The 16,170-nt window shown below is 36.9% G+C and overlaps 1 protein-coding gene and 1 pseudogene across 12 annotated transcripts in view; both read right to left on the reverse strand.

Moving 5' to 3' along the window:
* The window catches only part of PPHLN1 (periphilin 1), a 171,882-nt gene that overhangs the window by 73,549 nt on the left and 82,163 nt on the right, over positions 1 to 16,170 (reverse strand). For all 12 annotated transcript variants that reach the window (XM_019960775.2, XM_019960773.2, XM_070789252.1 and 9 more), the window contains 2 exons: positions 15,651 to 15,730; positions 592 to 711 (listed from right to left, as the gene is read on the reverse strand). In XM_019960775.2, the coding sequence (XP_019816334.1) occupies positions 592 to 711; positions 15,651 to 15,730 (200 nt within the window). The remainder of the gene's footprint in view (positions 1 to 591; positions 712 to 15,650; positions 15,731 to 16,170) is intronic.
* On the reverse strand, positions 718 to 15,644 carry LOC139183115 (sorting nexin-4-like; annotated as a pseudogene).

Raw genomic sequence — 16,170 nt, forward strand, 5'->3', positions numbered from 1 at the left:
ACTGTGCCCACAAAATATCTGTATTTCTTTTACAGGTTACAAAAAAATTTTTCAGTACATTTCCAATATTTTAATGCAAACATTTTATAAAGCATATTCTGTGGACCCAAAAATGTTCTCATTTTTTGGTACTCAGGATTCATCAAAAATCACAGGTAGACCAAACAATGCATAATTGCATTTCTTGGGATATATATGAAAAAATTTGCATAGAGTATAACATGCAATATAAATATAACCCAGATCCAAGGTTTAATTATATTTTTGTTCTGAATTCACTGTTTTATGACTGGTGGCTTAGCATGTCTAGAAATACTTTTAAAAGCTCATAAAAGCAGCATGTATAAATACTACATTTTCCTAATAATACTCCACATTTATACCATTCTTACACTTTTAAACTACTAGAGACATTCAGACATAGTATAATTACTGAATTCAGAGTAATTCATATTCATATTGTTATTATGTGTGGTAAAATTTAGTAATCATGAGGACATTTTCCCCAAACATATTTTAAAACACTAGAAGAAACCAAAATTTCATCTATAATTTCAAATCTAGACAAATACAGAAGAAATTATGCCTTACCTCATACTCAGAAATTTCAGGTAAGTTACTTTCATCTGCCTTCTCTAGCTTTTCAGCGGCCCACTTGCTTGCAGCTTCAGCAAGTTCCTTTTCAGTTAGCCTACTGGGTTTGTCTAATACCTAATAAAAACAAAAGAAAGGTTCTGTTACAATTCTCAAGGGTTTTTAAATTTCAAATACATCAGCAAGTATATCCCACTTAATGCTTAAAATCATATAAGCATTCAAATTTATGTAATGAACACGTATATTCTTTACTTTTTCAAAAATAAACAGAACTTCTTTAAGTTGCCTTTTGTCTGGGACATATAGACTAGACGTGACTTCTAATTTCATTTATATAAAGCTTTAGAAATTCATCTAATGAATGAAACAAAAGACACTGACAATTAACTAATACACTATACAATTTATAGAATATATAGACATTATAGTGAGTCCAACTTTATATGTTTAATTATATTCAATGAAATAAATAATGACAAAATTTCATCAAGGTAAATTCCTAATTAATGCAACAAAAAAGTCCAGATATGCTATGGCTGGGTTTGAATAGCAGTTTCATCATTAGGGAGGGTAGATGATTTTATATACATATCTTATGATACTGTGAGCCTTGGTTTTCTCATTTACAAAATAGGGGTTACTAACATTATATTCATGCTCAAATAAAGCAGTTGTGAGAATCAAGAGAGGTAACAGACCTGAAAGCATCTAGTGTAATGCTTGGGAGTTTAATTTCACCTTCATCTCTTCTGTAAAGTTGTATCACTCTTCCTAAACATACCTCCTCCATATGACAGTGGCAGTAAAAGTCCCCATGTTGGCTAGCAGTGCCAAAAAGACAAACCCTTAAAGGTTTAATAGAGCTTTGGGTAAAGACACACCAACCCAAGCTCTGAGAAAGGAAGTTGGAAGCTGAGTTCAACCATATGGGCAACAATACAACAAATAATGTTCATGGAATGAAGTCTCAATAAAAATTCTAGAGACTGAAGCTCAGGCAAGCTACCAAGTTGGAAATACATTTTGAGTGTGTTGCCGGGGGAGGTAACGGGTCTGGACTCCACAGAGAAAGGACAACTAGAAGCTCCATTTATGGGACATTCCAAATCTTGCCCTGTGTGTATCTTCCTTTTTTTTCTTCTAATCTGTATTCTTTTGCTATAGTAAAACTATAAGTAGAAAAAAAAATTTAAAAACCCAAGTTATCGTATACTACTATTTATAAAGTACATATACGCAAACCAAAAATAAGGTATTTTAATTAAATGGAATTCCATGAAAGTAGCTCAGTCGACTTTATCATCACAAACTTATAAACCAAAAAACTGAATGTCAATATGTTACTGATTTATACACAGTTACCAATAAACGCTAAACTGGAACTTAAAACCAGGTCTTCTAGATATGCAAGGCCCTGACCTCCTTTAATACCTTATTCAATTCACCAAAAAACTGGACTGCCATCTGTAATATTTACTGGAAAATAATCACAATGTGTCTACATTGAGTGTTTCCATGGCCACTGGGTGAGACTAAATATCTTACTCCAAAGCCCTACCCATACATAAAATTAAAAAGATATAAGTAATACCTTTATTATAATATTACTTATTAATAACACTAAAAAGCTTTTTAAACAATTAGATACACATATATTTTTTAAGGTACACCTCTTTTTGGTACCTGTTTTGGAGAGAAAGTTATAGAGCAAAAACAAAACAAAATAAAACATTATAAGCTATCTCTAGTGAAGAAGGAAGCAAAATCTTTCAAATGAATCCTTCTATTCAACCATTATTAAATCTATACACTTGAAAAACTCATTTGAAAGTAACTTAAAACAGCAGAAAATAAACTCTGAAGAATTATTCCTACATGACAGCAACCATAATGTTTAAAAGCAAAAGTCTTCCACCATATCAGAAAATCTAGGTAATAAAGCTAGCATGTAAAAAATTAATAGAAAATAAAATTAGCCTGTAACCCTGGGAAAAGGACACAGGAAGTTGTTCTTTTCCAATTCATAAGGAAAAGAAAAGAAAACATCTAAAATCCATTAGAGTTGGATTTTTTTTTAAATCAACATAATACTTCATTTATTTATTTCATAAGTTTGGCAAACAGCAAAAAATTCAGCAACATTGCAAACGTAAAAAAGTCAAATGCTAAACCACTGAAAAATTTTTTTTACATAATTAGTAATAATAAGTACACACATAGGGTTTTACAAAGCTAGCAACATACCAAGGATGCTTGTCTTCTGAATATATACCACAAACACACACACACACAAAAGCAATATAATTTATCTTTATAAAAATTATAGCCAAGCAATAAAAAAGGATGTTCATAATAAAGATCTTAACACATATGTTCACTACATGTATCTTATACATTGAAATGCTATATATACCATGTATAGAGGGCCAAGCAGAGTAAATTTAGGCTCATCAATGAGGCTAAGAATTATTTGAGAATTTAATGCTTATACTTCACATACTCAAAACTTTCTATATAGCAATTCCTAGATCATAACAATGTATTCCACTATACATCTAAGAAGTTGAGTCTTCTTTGTTGGGAGCATAAATTTTTGACCAGTCCCAAAATTCTGGTAAAATTCACATTGAAGGCATTGTCTAGTGCATGTAATGTTTGGAGGCATTAATGAATGTGGGAGAAATAACTTAGATTTTACACTAAGTTTCAGCTGAGCTTTATCAAATCAAACAGCTCAACTATAAGGCAAGAAAAACTAACCCCTTATGAGAGATTAGTGGGTCTTACCAAATCAAGATAAGAATTTAATCTTAGGGAAAAAACTCCCCACATGAGCAGATCTGAAGCAGCAGGCACTGAAACGAACATCTGGAAATGACCTAATACCTTGATATTCAGTCACTGGTTCAGAAGCGACAATCTGTTGGCTATTTTATCTAATTAACATTTTAGAATCCGCACCAGTCCCCAAAACCTCAAATTAGAATATTTAATCTTCATTAAAACACATCCTTTTGTGCTATATTAATACAACTACAACCAAATCAAACAAAGTTGAATTTCTCAACTTACTGTGTATTTTTGTGTATGCTCGGTAACAACTTGATTTTTTTTTAATTTACTTGGGCTTCTGTTTTGGGGTACTTCAATTGAAGAGAAATTCATTTCACAGGATTACATCTTGCTAAAGCATTCTTTAGCATTGGTCCAAACTTGAATTCCCTTTTTGCACATACTGATCTGCATGACTGCATAGCTTATGAGGGCCTCCTTTAAATCACAGTTCTTTTGTTCTTTGAAGCATTAAATATCAGCCCAAGCATTAAATATCAACCCAAGACAAATTCTCTGCCTTCCAGATTTTTAGACTGAAGTTGTTGTTCTCCTTCACTTATTCGTTCTTCTAGCATCTTTATTCTGGCTTCTCTTTGCTCTGGAGTTTCTTGACCAAAGAGTTTGGTAGTCATTCCTTTCAAAGAAAATGTTCTCACGGTCCCGGTAGCGGGTTCCTCATGTTGCTGCTTCTTGGATGCTAAGTCCTTAGCAGCCATCTCCAAGTCATACTATGTTAAGTCATGTTTTCTGCACACACCTGCAGTACTTCTGTATGAAAAGGATACTCCTTTAACTGATCTGCATAAAGTTCTTTATCTTCCAAAATATCATCAACAGAACATGCATGCACATCCATGTGAGGACCAGCACTCTGCAGTCCATCACCCATTTCTTTTACTGTGGCACTTCACTCACTGAAAACTTGCCCATAATTTCCATGCACTTTATATAAACCATGCAGTCAATCTACTACTCTAGCCCTGACTCAAAGAAGATATGAGATGACAGACTGTAGTTCATCACTGCAGTGTTTTAATTCAGTAAATCTCGTCTGGGTTTTTCACTCTGAATGTGGCATTAAAGCATTTTCAACCTGAGTCTGCTTTCAGCTGAAATCCAGTTACATATACAGTCTCCTTCCAGTTACATTCCTCTGTTAAAAACAGAAGAGCCTGTCTCTATAAAGGATGGGATGTGAACCAATTCTCAAGAGGAAGTTTTCTAAATCGATTCCATGTCTGTCCACAAAATTCAGGTCCATTTTGTCAGCAGAGAGTATATGCCAAACAAATTCCACCCTTTTTTCTGGTAGACATGGCACAACAATATGTGAATAGTAAACTAAAAGGTAGTTTCTCAACAACTCAAATTCACTAGGCTGCCTCCATAGTGAGTCCGTTAGAACCCCCTGATGATCACTATGTTCAACCAATCTTGGTTCAGTGAGGTAAGCAGTTTACGTTTCTTGCATGTTCGTGGCATTTCTTCCAGCTCACTTTTCTGCTTCAAAAACACTAATTTCTATCTTCGTGAACCAAAACCAAATTTGTGTTACCCTGCCATCCCCAGGGCCCTCATTCCTTCTGCTTCCTCATCCACCACAGACTCTAGCCCAGTGTCGGTTGGAGTGGTCCAAGGGCTCTAGGTGTGCATGTTGCAAAAGTTGCCCAGGGTCAGGAGCTGCTTGCTCCATGGCTACAGTTCGGCACAACAGACACAGTGCGACTATGCTGCCATGCTAGGGATGGATTTCATGGTTAAAGTATATTTTGTCACATACAAAGTCTTATGCTGTAACTTATATTCACATCACATTCAGCTCAGTTCAGTCGCTCAGTCGTGTCTGCCTCTTTGCGGCCCCATGGACTGCAGCACGCCAGGCTTCTCTGTCCATCAACAGCTCCTAGAGCTTGCTCAAACTGATGTCCACTGAGTCAGTGACGCCATCCAACCATCTCATCCTCTGTCGTCCCCTTCTTCTGTTTTCAATCATTCCCAGCATTAGGGTCTTTTCCAGTGAGTCAGCTGTTCCCATTAGGTGGCCAAAGTACTAGAGCTTCAGCTTCAGCATCAGTCCTTCCAATGAATATTCAGGACTGATTTCCTTTAGGATGGACTGGTTGCATCTCCTTGCTATCCAAGGGACTCTCCAGAGTCTTCTCCAACACCACAGCTCAAAAGCATCTATTCTTCAGCACTCAGCTTTCTTTACGGTCCAATTCTCACATCCATACACGAGTACTAGAAAAACCACAGCTCTGACTAGATGGACCTTTGTCTGCAAGGTAATATCTCTGCTTTTTAATACGCTTTCTAGATTTGTCATAGCTTTTCTTCTAAGAAACAAGTGTCTTTTAATTTCATGGCTGCAGTCACCATCTAGAGTGATTTTGAAGCCCAGGTAAATAAACTCTGTCACTGTTTCCATTGTTTCCCCATCTATTTGCCATGAAGTGATGAGACCAGATGCCATTATCTTCTGTTTTCTGAACACTGAGTTTTTAATCCAGCATTTTGACTCTCCTCTTTAACTTTCATCAAGAGGCTCTTTAGTTCTTATTCATTTTCTGCCATAAAGTTGGTATCATCTGCATATCTGAGGTTACTGATATGCAGCAATCTTTCTCCCAGAAATCTTGATTCCAGCTTGTGCTTCATTCAGCCTGGCATTTCACATGATGTATTTTGCATATAAGTTAAATAAGCAGAGTGACAAGATACCACCTTGACGTACTCCTTTCCCAATTTGGACCCAGTCCATTGTTCCATGTCTGGTTCTAACTGTTGCTTTTTGACCTGCATACAGATTTCTCAGGAGGCAGGTAAGGTGGTCTGGTATTCCCATCTCCTGAAGAACTTCCCACAGTGTGTTGTGATCCACACAGTCAAAGGCTTTAGCGTAGTCAATGAAGCAGAAGCAGATGTTTTTCTGGAATTTCTTGCTTTTTCTAGGATCCAACAGATGTTGGCAATTTGATCTTTGGTTCCTCTGCCTTTTCTAAATTCAGCTTGAACATCTTGAAGTTCTCGGTTCAGTTAACATACTGTTGAAGCCTGGCTTGGAGAATTTTGAGCATGACTTCACTAGCATGTGAGATGAGTGCAATTGTGTGGTAGTTTGAACATTCTTTGGCATTGCCTTTCTTTGGGATTGGAATGAAAACTGACCTTTTCCAGTCCTGTGGCCACTGCTGAGTCTTCCAAATTTGCTGACATATTGGGTGCAGCACTTTAACAGCATCAACTTTTAGGATTTGAAACACCATATTATAGTTAAAGGGAAATAAATATCTCAAATATCATAATATTTAAATTATGGGAAGTACTATTTTTACTCTTCATTCTTTCCTATATAACCAAACACACACACACACACACAAAACAAGCCAGTGTTTCAGATGGGTAAAGAACCCTTGATATGGTTAAAAAAAACAAACAATCTTTTCTATTCAAAATCCACCATTCTAACATCCTCAGAGTTCTGGGAAAGCTCCAAAGACACAAGTCGCCACAAAAACACATTTTTCTTTTATTTGAGGCAGAGAAGCAGATGCCCTGTGAACACCAGCATAGCCCACCAGATGATATCTATTCTTACAGAAAAGCCAGACATACTAAAGACAGAAACCAAAAAGAAGTGGAGAAAAAAGAGAAGAAAAGTAACAACACTCATGGAAAGAGAAAGAATGTGGGAGGCTGGTGGAGAGAATCTCAGCAACACCACAAATTTAAAATTTTGAGGATCAGAACCATGAATCATCTTTTCAACACGTTTAGGAATGCTGGGAAGGAAGGCCTGTGAAGAATGATGCAGTGAAGACTAGTCATGTCCTTGAGAAAATTATTTAACACCTAAGCCTTGCCATAATTGGAGATATATACCTACTTTTTTCATTGCAACATAATCACAGCCATAGTGTTAATATGCTAATACTTGCATGATGACACAATTGGTATTTCTTCTTTGTAGTTAGAACATTAAAAACCTATTAGCAAATTTCAATTATAACAAGAGTATTGTTAACTACAAAACTATGTTATACATTAGATACCCAGAACTGATACACATTGTAGCTTCAAGCTTATAATCTCTGACAACAGTTTCCCTTGCCTATCATCCTCCAGAGGCTGGTAACCACCCTTCTTTCTGTGAATTTGCCTTCTTTAGATTCCACATATAAATGAGATCATGCAATACTCATGTTTCTCCATCTGGCTTCTTTTACTTAGCATAATGCCCTCAAAGTCCATCCATGCTGTCACAAATGGTAAGATGCCCTCCTTTTTCATGGTTGAATAATATTCATATATATATATAAATAAATTACGCGCACGCGCGCGCACACACACACACACACACACACACACACACACATCATACTTCCTTTATCCATTCATTCATTGAGGGCCAGTTAGACTGTTTCCACATTTTGGCTATAGCGAATAACAAACACTACAATGAACACAGAAATGCAAGGGAGTTCCCTGGTGGCCTAGTGGTTAGGATTTCAGGCTTTCACTTTTGTGGCATGAATTCAATCCCTAGTCAGGGAACTGAGATTCTGCAAGCCATGCAGCACAGTCCAAAAAAAAAAAAGCAGATCTCTACCTGAGATACTGCTTTAATTTCCTTTGATTTCTTCAATGATCCATTGGCCCTTTAATGGCTTATTGTTTCGCCTCCAATGTGTCTGTGTTTTTTGTAGGTTTTTTTTTCTTGTAGTTGATTTCTACTCTCATATCCTTGTGGTCAGAAAGGATGCTTGATATGATTTCAATGTTCTTAAATTTACTAAGGCTTGTTTTGTGGCCTAGCTAGCAATCCATTTTGGAGAATGTGCCATTTACACTTGAAAACAATGTGTATTCTGGTGCTTTCAGATTGAATGCTCTGTAAATATCAATCAAGTCCTTTTTGTCTAATGTATTATATTTAAGGTCTGTGTTCCCTTACTGATTTTCTGTCTAGATGATCTGTCAATTGATGTATTAAAGTTGGTGCAAAAGTAATTTTGGTTTTGCACTGTTGAACTCTGCAATTTGATACTGGAATACATTCTTAAGTGTGGTTATGTTATACATTATTTTAATGTGCATTTCTTGCTTTATGCTTTATTACTAATGACTTATTGCTGTTTATTTTATGTTTATTTTATATTTATTTTAGACTAGGGAAATGATGTTAGACAAAAAGCATATTCAAGCAGTTTTCTTATTTGAGTTCAAAGGAAAGCATTGGAGACAACTTGCAGTATCAACAACACATCTGGCCCAGGAACTAACAAACATACAGTGCAGCGGTGGTTCAAGGAGTTCTGCAAAGGAGACAAGAGTTCTGAAGATGAGGAGTGCAGTGGCCAGTCATTGGAAGTTGACAACAACCAACTGAAAGGATCATCAAAGTTGATCCTCTTACAACTACATGAGAAGTTGCCAAAGAACTTAACATCAACCACTATATGGTCATTCAGCATTTGAAGCAAATTGGAAAGGTGAAAAAGTTCAATAAGTGGGTGTCTCATAAGCTGACAGAAAAGCAAAAAAAAAAAAAGTCATTTTGAAGTGTCATCTTCTCTTATTCTGTGAAACAACCATTAACTATTTCTAGATCAGATTGTGATGTGAAACAAGTGGATTTCACACAATCGGTGATGACCAGCTCACTGGTTAGACCAAGCAGCAGCTCCAAAGCCTCCAGAACAAAGAAGGAAAGTGCTTTCCAAGAATTTGTTGAATCCTGAGACATGGATTTTGTGCTCCAGGAATTAACAAACTTATCTCTTGCTGGCAAAAATGGGTTGATTGTAATGGTTTCTATTTTGATTAATAAAAATGTGTTTGAGCCTCATTATAACAATTTAAAATTCATGGTCCAAAATCACAATTACTTTTTCACCAACCTAATAAGTAGGGTGTTAAACTCCCCTACAGTAATTGTCAATTTTTCCTTTCGTGTCTGTTAATATTTGCCTTATACACTCAGTTCCTCGAATGTTGGGTACATACATATTTATAATTGTTATATCTTCTTCTTGGATTGGCCCTTTGATCCCTATATAGTGTCCTTCTTTGTCTCCTGTTAGTCTTCATTAAAGTCTATTTTGTCTGAGATAAGAATTTGCTACTCCAGCTTTCTTTTAATTTCCATTTGCATGGAATACCTTCCTCCATCCCCTCCCTTTCAGTCTATATATAACTCTACACCTGAAGTTAGTCTTTTTTTTTTAATTCTATTTTTTTTAATTTAATTTTTAAACTTTACATAATTGTATTAGTTTTGCCAAATATCAAAATGAATCCGCCACAGGTATACATGTGCTCCCCATCCTGAACCTTCCTCCCTCCTCCCTCCCCATACCATCCCTCTGGGTCGTCCCAGTGCACTAGCCCCAAGCATCCAGTATCAGGCATCGAACCTGGACTGGTATCTCGTTTCATACATGATATTTTACATGTTTCAATGCTATTCTCCCAAATCTTACCACCCTCTCCCTCTCCCACAGAGTCCATAAGACTGATCTATACATCAGTGTCTCTTTTGCTGTCTCATACACAGGGTTATTGTTACCATCTTTCTAAATTCCATATATATGTGTTAGTATACTGCATTGGTGTTTTTCCTTTTGGCTTACTTCACTCTGTATAATAGGCTCCAGTTTCATCCACCTCATTAGAACTGATTCAAATGTATTCTTTTTAATGGCTGAGTAATACTCCATGGTGTATACATACCACAGCTTTCTTATCCATTCATGTGATGATGGACATCTAGGTTGCTTCCATGTCCTGGCTATTATAAACAGTGCTGCGATGAACACTGGGGTACACGTGTCTCTTTCCCTTTTGGTTTCCTCAGTGTGTATGCCCAGCAGTGGGGTTGCTGTATCATAAGGCAGTTCTATTTCCAGTTTTTTAAGGAATCGCCACACTGTTCTCCTTAGTGGCTGTACTAGTTTGCATTCCCACCAACAGTGTAAGAGGGTTCCCTTTTCTCCACACCCTCTCCAGCATTTATTACCTGTAGACTTTTGGATCGCAGCCATTCTGACTGGTGTGAAATGGTACCTCATTGTGGTTTTGATTTGCATTTCTCTGATAATGAGTGATGTTGAGCATCTTTTCATGTGTTTGTTAGCCATCTGTATGTCTTCTTTGGAGAATGTCTATTTAGTTCTTTGGCCCATTTTTTGATTGGGTCATTTATTTTTCTGGAGTCGAGCTGTAGGAGTTGCTTGTATATTTTTGAGATTAGTTGTTTGTCAGTTGCTTCATTTGCTATTATTTTCTCCCATTCTGAAGGCTGTCTTTTCACCTTGCTAATAGTTTCCTTTGATGTGCAGAAGCTTAAAGTTAGTCTTTTGTACATAGCATATATATGAGTCTTATTGTATCTATGCAGCCACCTATGTCTTTGGGTGGAACATTTAGTTTATTTACATTTAAGATAGTTATCAATATATATATTCTTATTGCAATTTTGCTGTTTTAGGTCTTTTTTCCCCCTTTCTTCTTTTGTTCTCTTCTCTTGTGATTTGATAACGATCGTTAGTATTATGTTTGGATTTCTTTTTCTTGTCTGTACATATTTTATAGATTTTTTTGGTTTGTGGTTATAATGAGATTTCTTTATAGCAATATATCAAGTTGCTGATCTCTTAATTTCAAATGCATTTTTAAGGCCCTATGTTTGTACTCTCCTCACTTCATGATTACTGTCTTTAATTTTATATCTAATTGTTTTGTGTATACCTTAATTGCTTATTGCGGATACAAATGATTTCACTACTGTGTCTTTTAACCTCCCTACTAGCTTTGTGTGTAGGTGATTTTCTACCTTTATAGTATGTTTGCCTTTACTGGTTAGCTTTTTCATTTCATAATTTTCTTGTATTCCTGTGGTGGTCGTTTTTTTCCCCACCTAGAGAAGTTCCTTTAACATTTGTTTTAAAGCTGGTTTAGTGATGCTGAATTCCTTTAGTTTTGGCTTGCCTGTAAAGCTTTTGATTTCACCATCAGATCTGAATGAGAGCCTTAATGGGTAAAGTATTCTTATTGTTGTTTAGTCACTAAGTTATGTCCAACTCTTTTGTGACCTCATTGACTATAGCCCACCAGATTCCTCTGTCCATGGAATTTCCCAGGTAAGAATACTGGAGTGGGTTGCAATTTCCTTCTCCAGGGAATCTTTCTGACCCAGGGATCGAACCACGTCTCCTGCATTGGCAGGTAGATTCTGTGCCACTGAGCCACCAGGGAAGCCCAAAGTATTCTTGGTTGCAGGTTTTTCCCTTCCTTTAAATATATCATGCCACTCCCTTCTGGCCTGCAGAATTTCTGTTGAAAAATCAGCTCCCATCGTCTTATGGGAGGTCCCTTGTATGCTATTTGCTGTATTTCCCTTGCTGCTTTTAATATTTTCACTTATCTTTAATTTTCTCAGGTCCTTTCCCTCTCTTTTCCTTCTAAGGCCCCTATAATGTGAATATTAATGTGCTTCATGTGGTCCCAGAGGTCTCTTTTTGTCTTTGTTCTATTCATTGGCAGTCATTTCCACTATTTTCTCTTCCAGCTCATTGACTTATTCTTCTCTATCATTTAATCTAATATTCTTTCTAGTCTATTTTTCATTTCAGCTATTGTATTCTTCATCTCTGGTTGTTCTTTATATTTTCTGTTTTTTTTAAAAAAAACCTTCTAACTTCTCACTCTATGCATCTACTCTCCTCCCAAGTTCTTTGATCATCTTTACGATCATTATTCTGAACTCTTTTTCAGGTAGACTGCCAATCTTCATTTAAATTCTTCTTCTGAGGTTATATCTTATTTGTCTAGAACATATTCCTATGATGCTTCATTTTGTCTAATTTGCTATTTGTGTTTTTATCTATGTGAGATGTCAGTGATGTTTCTCCACCTTGGAAAAGTGGTGTTCTCTAGGAGATGTCCTATGCGTCCTAGCAGTGTCATCACCTAAGCTATATGCTCTGAGCATTCCCCTTAAGAAGGCTGCATGGGTCCTTCTGTTATGGTGGGCTGATTATGTGGGAAGTCTAGTAGACTTGGTTGGCCCCTAATCCAGTTGGTTGCCAGGCCCTGTCTTGTGCAGATGCTGCTGGCTACTGTGTAGTGGTACCTGGTCACAAGGTAGCTGGCTGCAGAATCCTAGGGGGCCGTGGAGCTAGTGCTGGCTCACTACTGAGCAGGGTTAGAGTTTTGAAGACTCTGGAGCTGTTGCCCACCCACTGGTGGGTGAGGTCAGATCCTAGGGATAATGCCAGACTACTGGCAGGCAGAACCAATTTCTGGAGTCTGGCTGTAGCATTCAGGGATCTCAGAGCTCATTTCTGATCACTGAGGTGGGGAGGCCAGTTCCTAAAACAGTTGTATATGGGGTCTAGGGTGTCCAGAAGGCTGTGCTGGCCTGCTGTGGTCAAGACAAGGGTACAACTGGTCCCAGAGTAGGCCTGGCTTGCTTTTGCTGTCTTTCCCCTCTTGGGTGAGGTTAGTCTAGAGGCTAGTACAGGATTCCTGGTGGGAAGAGTTGGTGCCTACCCACTGGTAGTTAGAGCTGGTTCTTGACCCTTTGCTGGATAGGGACATTTTTCAGGGGCATGTCTAGAGGTGGATATAGGGTCAAGAAGTCTTTAGAGAACCTGTCTGTTGGTGGGTGGGGTTGTGTTCCCACCCAGTTTGTTGTTTGGCCTGAGGAATCCCAGCACTGACCCCTTTGGCTGCTGAATGGGGCCAGATCTTGGTTCCAGTGAGCCAAGATGGTAGCAGCCAGAAACAGTGTTCGTGTCTTTGAAGGTTCCCCAATATGTCTGCCACCAGTGTCCACGTCTCCAGGGTGAGCCGCAGCTGCTCCCTGCCTCTCCAGGAGATTCTCCAGGACCAGCAGGTACGTCTTATACAGGCAACTATCAAATTACTTCTTTTGCTCTGCATCCTGGTATGCATGCGGTTTTGTGTGCCTCCTTTAAGAGTGAAGTGTCTATTTCCACCACTTCTGTGGGCCTCTTGCAATTAAGTACTGCTGGCCTTCAAAGCCAAATGCTCTAGGAGCTTGTCTTCCTGGTGCCAGAACCCTGGGCTTGGGAGCCTGATGTAGGACTCAGAACTCTTACTCCTGTGGGAGGACTTCTGCAATGTAATTATCCTCCATGGGTTGCCGACCTGAAGGGTGTGGGATTTTATTATATTTTGAGTCCATTCTTCCTACCTCTCTTGCTGTGGTTCCTTCTTTATGTCTTTAGTTGCAGAAGATCTTTGCTGGTAGGTCCCACTCTTTCTCATCAATGACTGTTCTACAGAAAATTGTGATTTTGCTATTCTTACAAGGAGATGGGTTTAGGGTCTTTCTACTCTGCCATCTTGGCCTTTCCTTAGTATGAGCAAGTAGCCATATGGGCAAATGAAAGCATCCTGACAGACAGATGCTGAACTCCTTCCAGTGTTGACATATGGGCTGAATTTTATGCCTAATGGGAAGCAGTTTATGATAAAAAGATTCTTAAGCAAGGCTAAACAAAGGGGTGCAGAGCTTCCTTGCACTCTTGGAGTTGCCATGTGTTCACCCTGTTTTCATTTACTTTGCTTATATACATGGAAGTAGACTGCTAGATGATATGATAGTTATTGTTTTGTTTTTTGTTTTTAGGAATCCCTATACTGTTTTCCAATTTACATTCTCACCAATTGCACAGAGTTTCCTTTTCTCCATATATTCTCAAACATTTGTTATTTGTATACTTTTTGATGACAGCTATTTTAAATGGTGCAAGGCAATAGCTCATTGTGGTTATGATTTGCATTTGTCTAATAATTAGCAATGTTGAGCATCTTTTCATGTACCTATTAGCCTGTATGTCTTCTTTGGAAAAATTCATATTCAGGTCTTCTGTCTGTTTTTTGATATTGAGGTGTATGAACTATTTATATACTTTGTATATTAAGTCCTTATTGGTCATACCATTTGCAAATATTTTCTCCCATTTTGTAGGTTGTCTTTTTATTTTCTTAATGGTTTCCTTTGTTCTGCAAAAGCTTTTAAGCTTAATTAGGTCCCACTTGCTTGTTTGATTTTCTTTTTTAGTGTCTTCTATATGTAATATCATGTAATCCAAAAATAGTGACAGTTTTACTTCTTCCTTTCTAATTTGGATGCTTTTTATTTCTATTCCTTGCCTAATTGCTCTGGCTAGGACTTCCAATATTATGTTGAATAAAACTGGTGAGACTGGGCATCCTTATCTTGTTCCTGATCCTAGAGTAAATGCTTTGACAATGATGTTGGCTATTGGCTTGACAAATATAGCCTTTATTTTGTTGAGGGATGTTCCCTCATGCCCCCTTTGTTGACTTTTTATCAAACTATATTAAATTTTATCAAATACTTTTTCTGCATCTAGTAAGATGCTACTATGATTTTTATCCTTCATTTTATTAATGTAGTGTATCACACTACACTATCAATCAGCATCACACTGATTGATCTGCAGATACCAAACCATCCTAGCATGCCTAGGATAAATCCCACTTGATCATGTGCTGATGAATTTGATTTGATAAATTCTGACTAAGAGACTTTGCAGAGATATTGGCCTGTAATTTTCTTTCCTTGTAATGTTCTTGTCTGGTTTTGGTACCAGGATAATGCTAGTCTCATAAAACAATGTTGGAAGTGTTTGACCCTCTTTTATTTTTTGGAAGAGTTTGAGAAGTATAGGTATTCTTAAATGTTGGGGATAACTCATCAGTGAAATAATTTGAGAAAATTATTTAACTTCGAATGGAAACATACTTACCTACATCATAGAATTTTTATATGAATTAATAACAGAAAAAAATATATGATATATTATCAAGAATCAAGTAATTATACAATAAATGTTAGGTCACTGTTAGGTCATTTCCAAAATAAAGGCATATTCTCTCAAATACACACCATCTGAATATTCTTTCCCACTCAGGTATTGTCAAGATGAGAAGGCATACAGTAAGTACTAATTTTAGCATAACCTCTGGAAATAATTCCGTAAGAAAACTGCTCATTTACTCTAGTGGCTATTTTCAAATTATGGTTACTTAAAACTCAAGATTTTAATGTAGCAAATTACCCCCATTAGGTGTGATAGTAAAGAATAAAAGCACTGTACTAGACAGTCTATCTCATCTACTTTGTAATCCTTCTTTAAATTAATTTTAGAAATACAACAAACCTTTGATGAAGCAACTGCTGAAGAACTTGAGGGTGAAGTGTCTCTTGATGTTTTCAAAGGCTGAACAGGTCTTTCTTTACCTATATAAGAAAATATAAAATACAATTTTCTAGCTCATTTGTTTTCAACTAGACTGATTCTGTAAGTGAATAAACAAAGGACAGAGGTCATATATTTTAGTACTGAAATCTTTATTACATTATTAAATTTGTTAATATCTAAATCTCTCTTATAGGCTGGGCACCATTGAAAATTTCAAATAATCTAGAACCAAAAGACTGTACACATGATGGCAGTCTAGGTCATATCAGTGCCAGTTAGCAAACATGGAACAACAGAGAAGACTTGAGGAAAGGCAAAACCATTTTAAAATCATAAATGCTTCCTCTTCCAAATTCTGAAAAGCTAACTTTTAATGCATCACACACAATAAAAATCCAATGCAGGTTATTATATAAATACTACAAAAGAGAATTAGCTAAATATTAGCTAATTATGCAGAAGCTCAAGAGAAAGACAC

Source organism: Bos indicus, chromosome 5, assembly GCF_029378745.1.
Source record: "Bos indicus isolate NIAB-ARS_2022 breed Sahiwal x Tharparkar chromosome 5, NIAB-ARS_B.indTharparkar_mat_pri_1.0, whole genome shotgun sequence".
Taxonomy (NCBI): Eukaryota; Metazoa; Chordata; class Mammalia; order Artiodactyla; family Bovidae; genus Bos; species Bos indicus.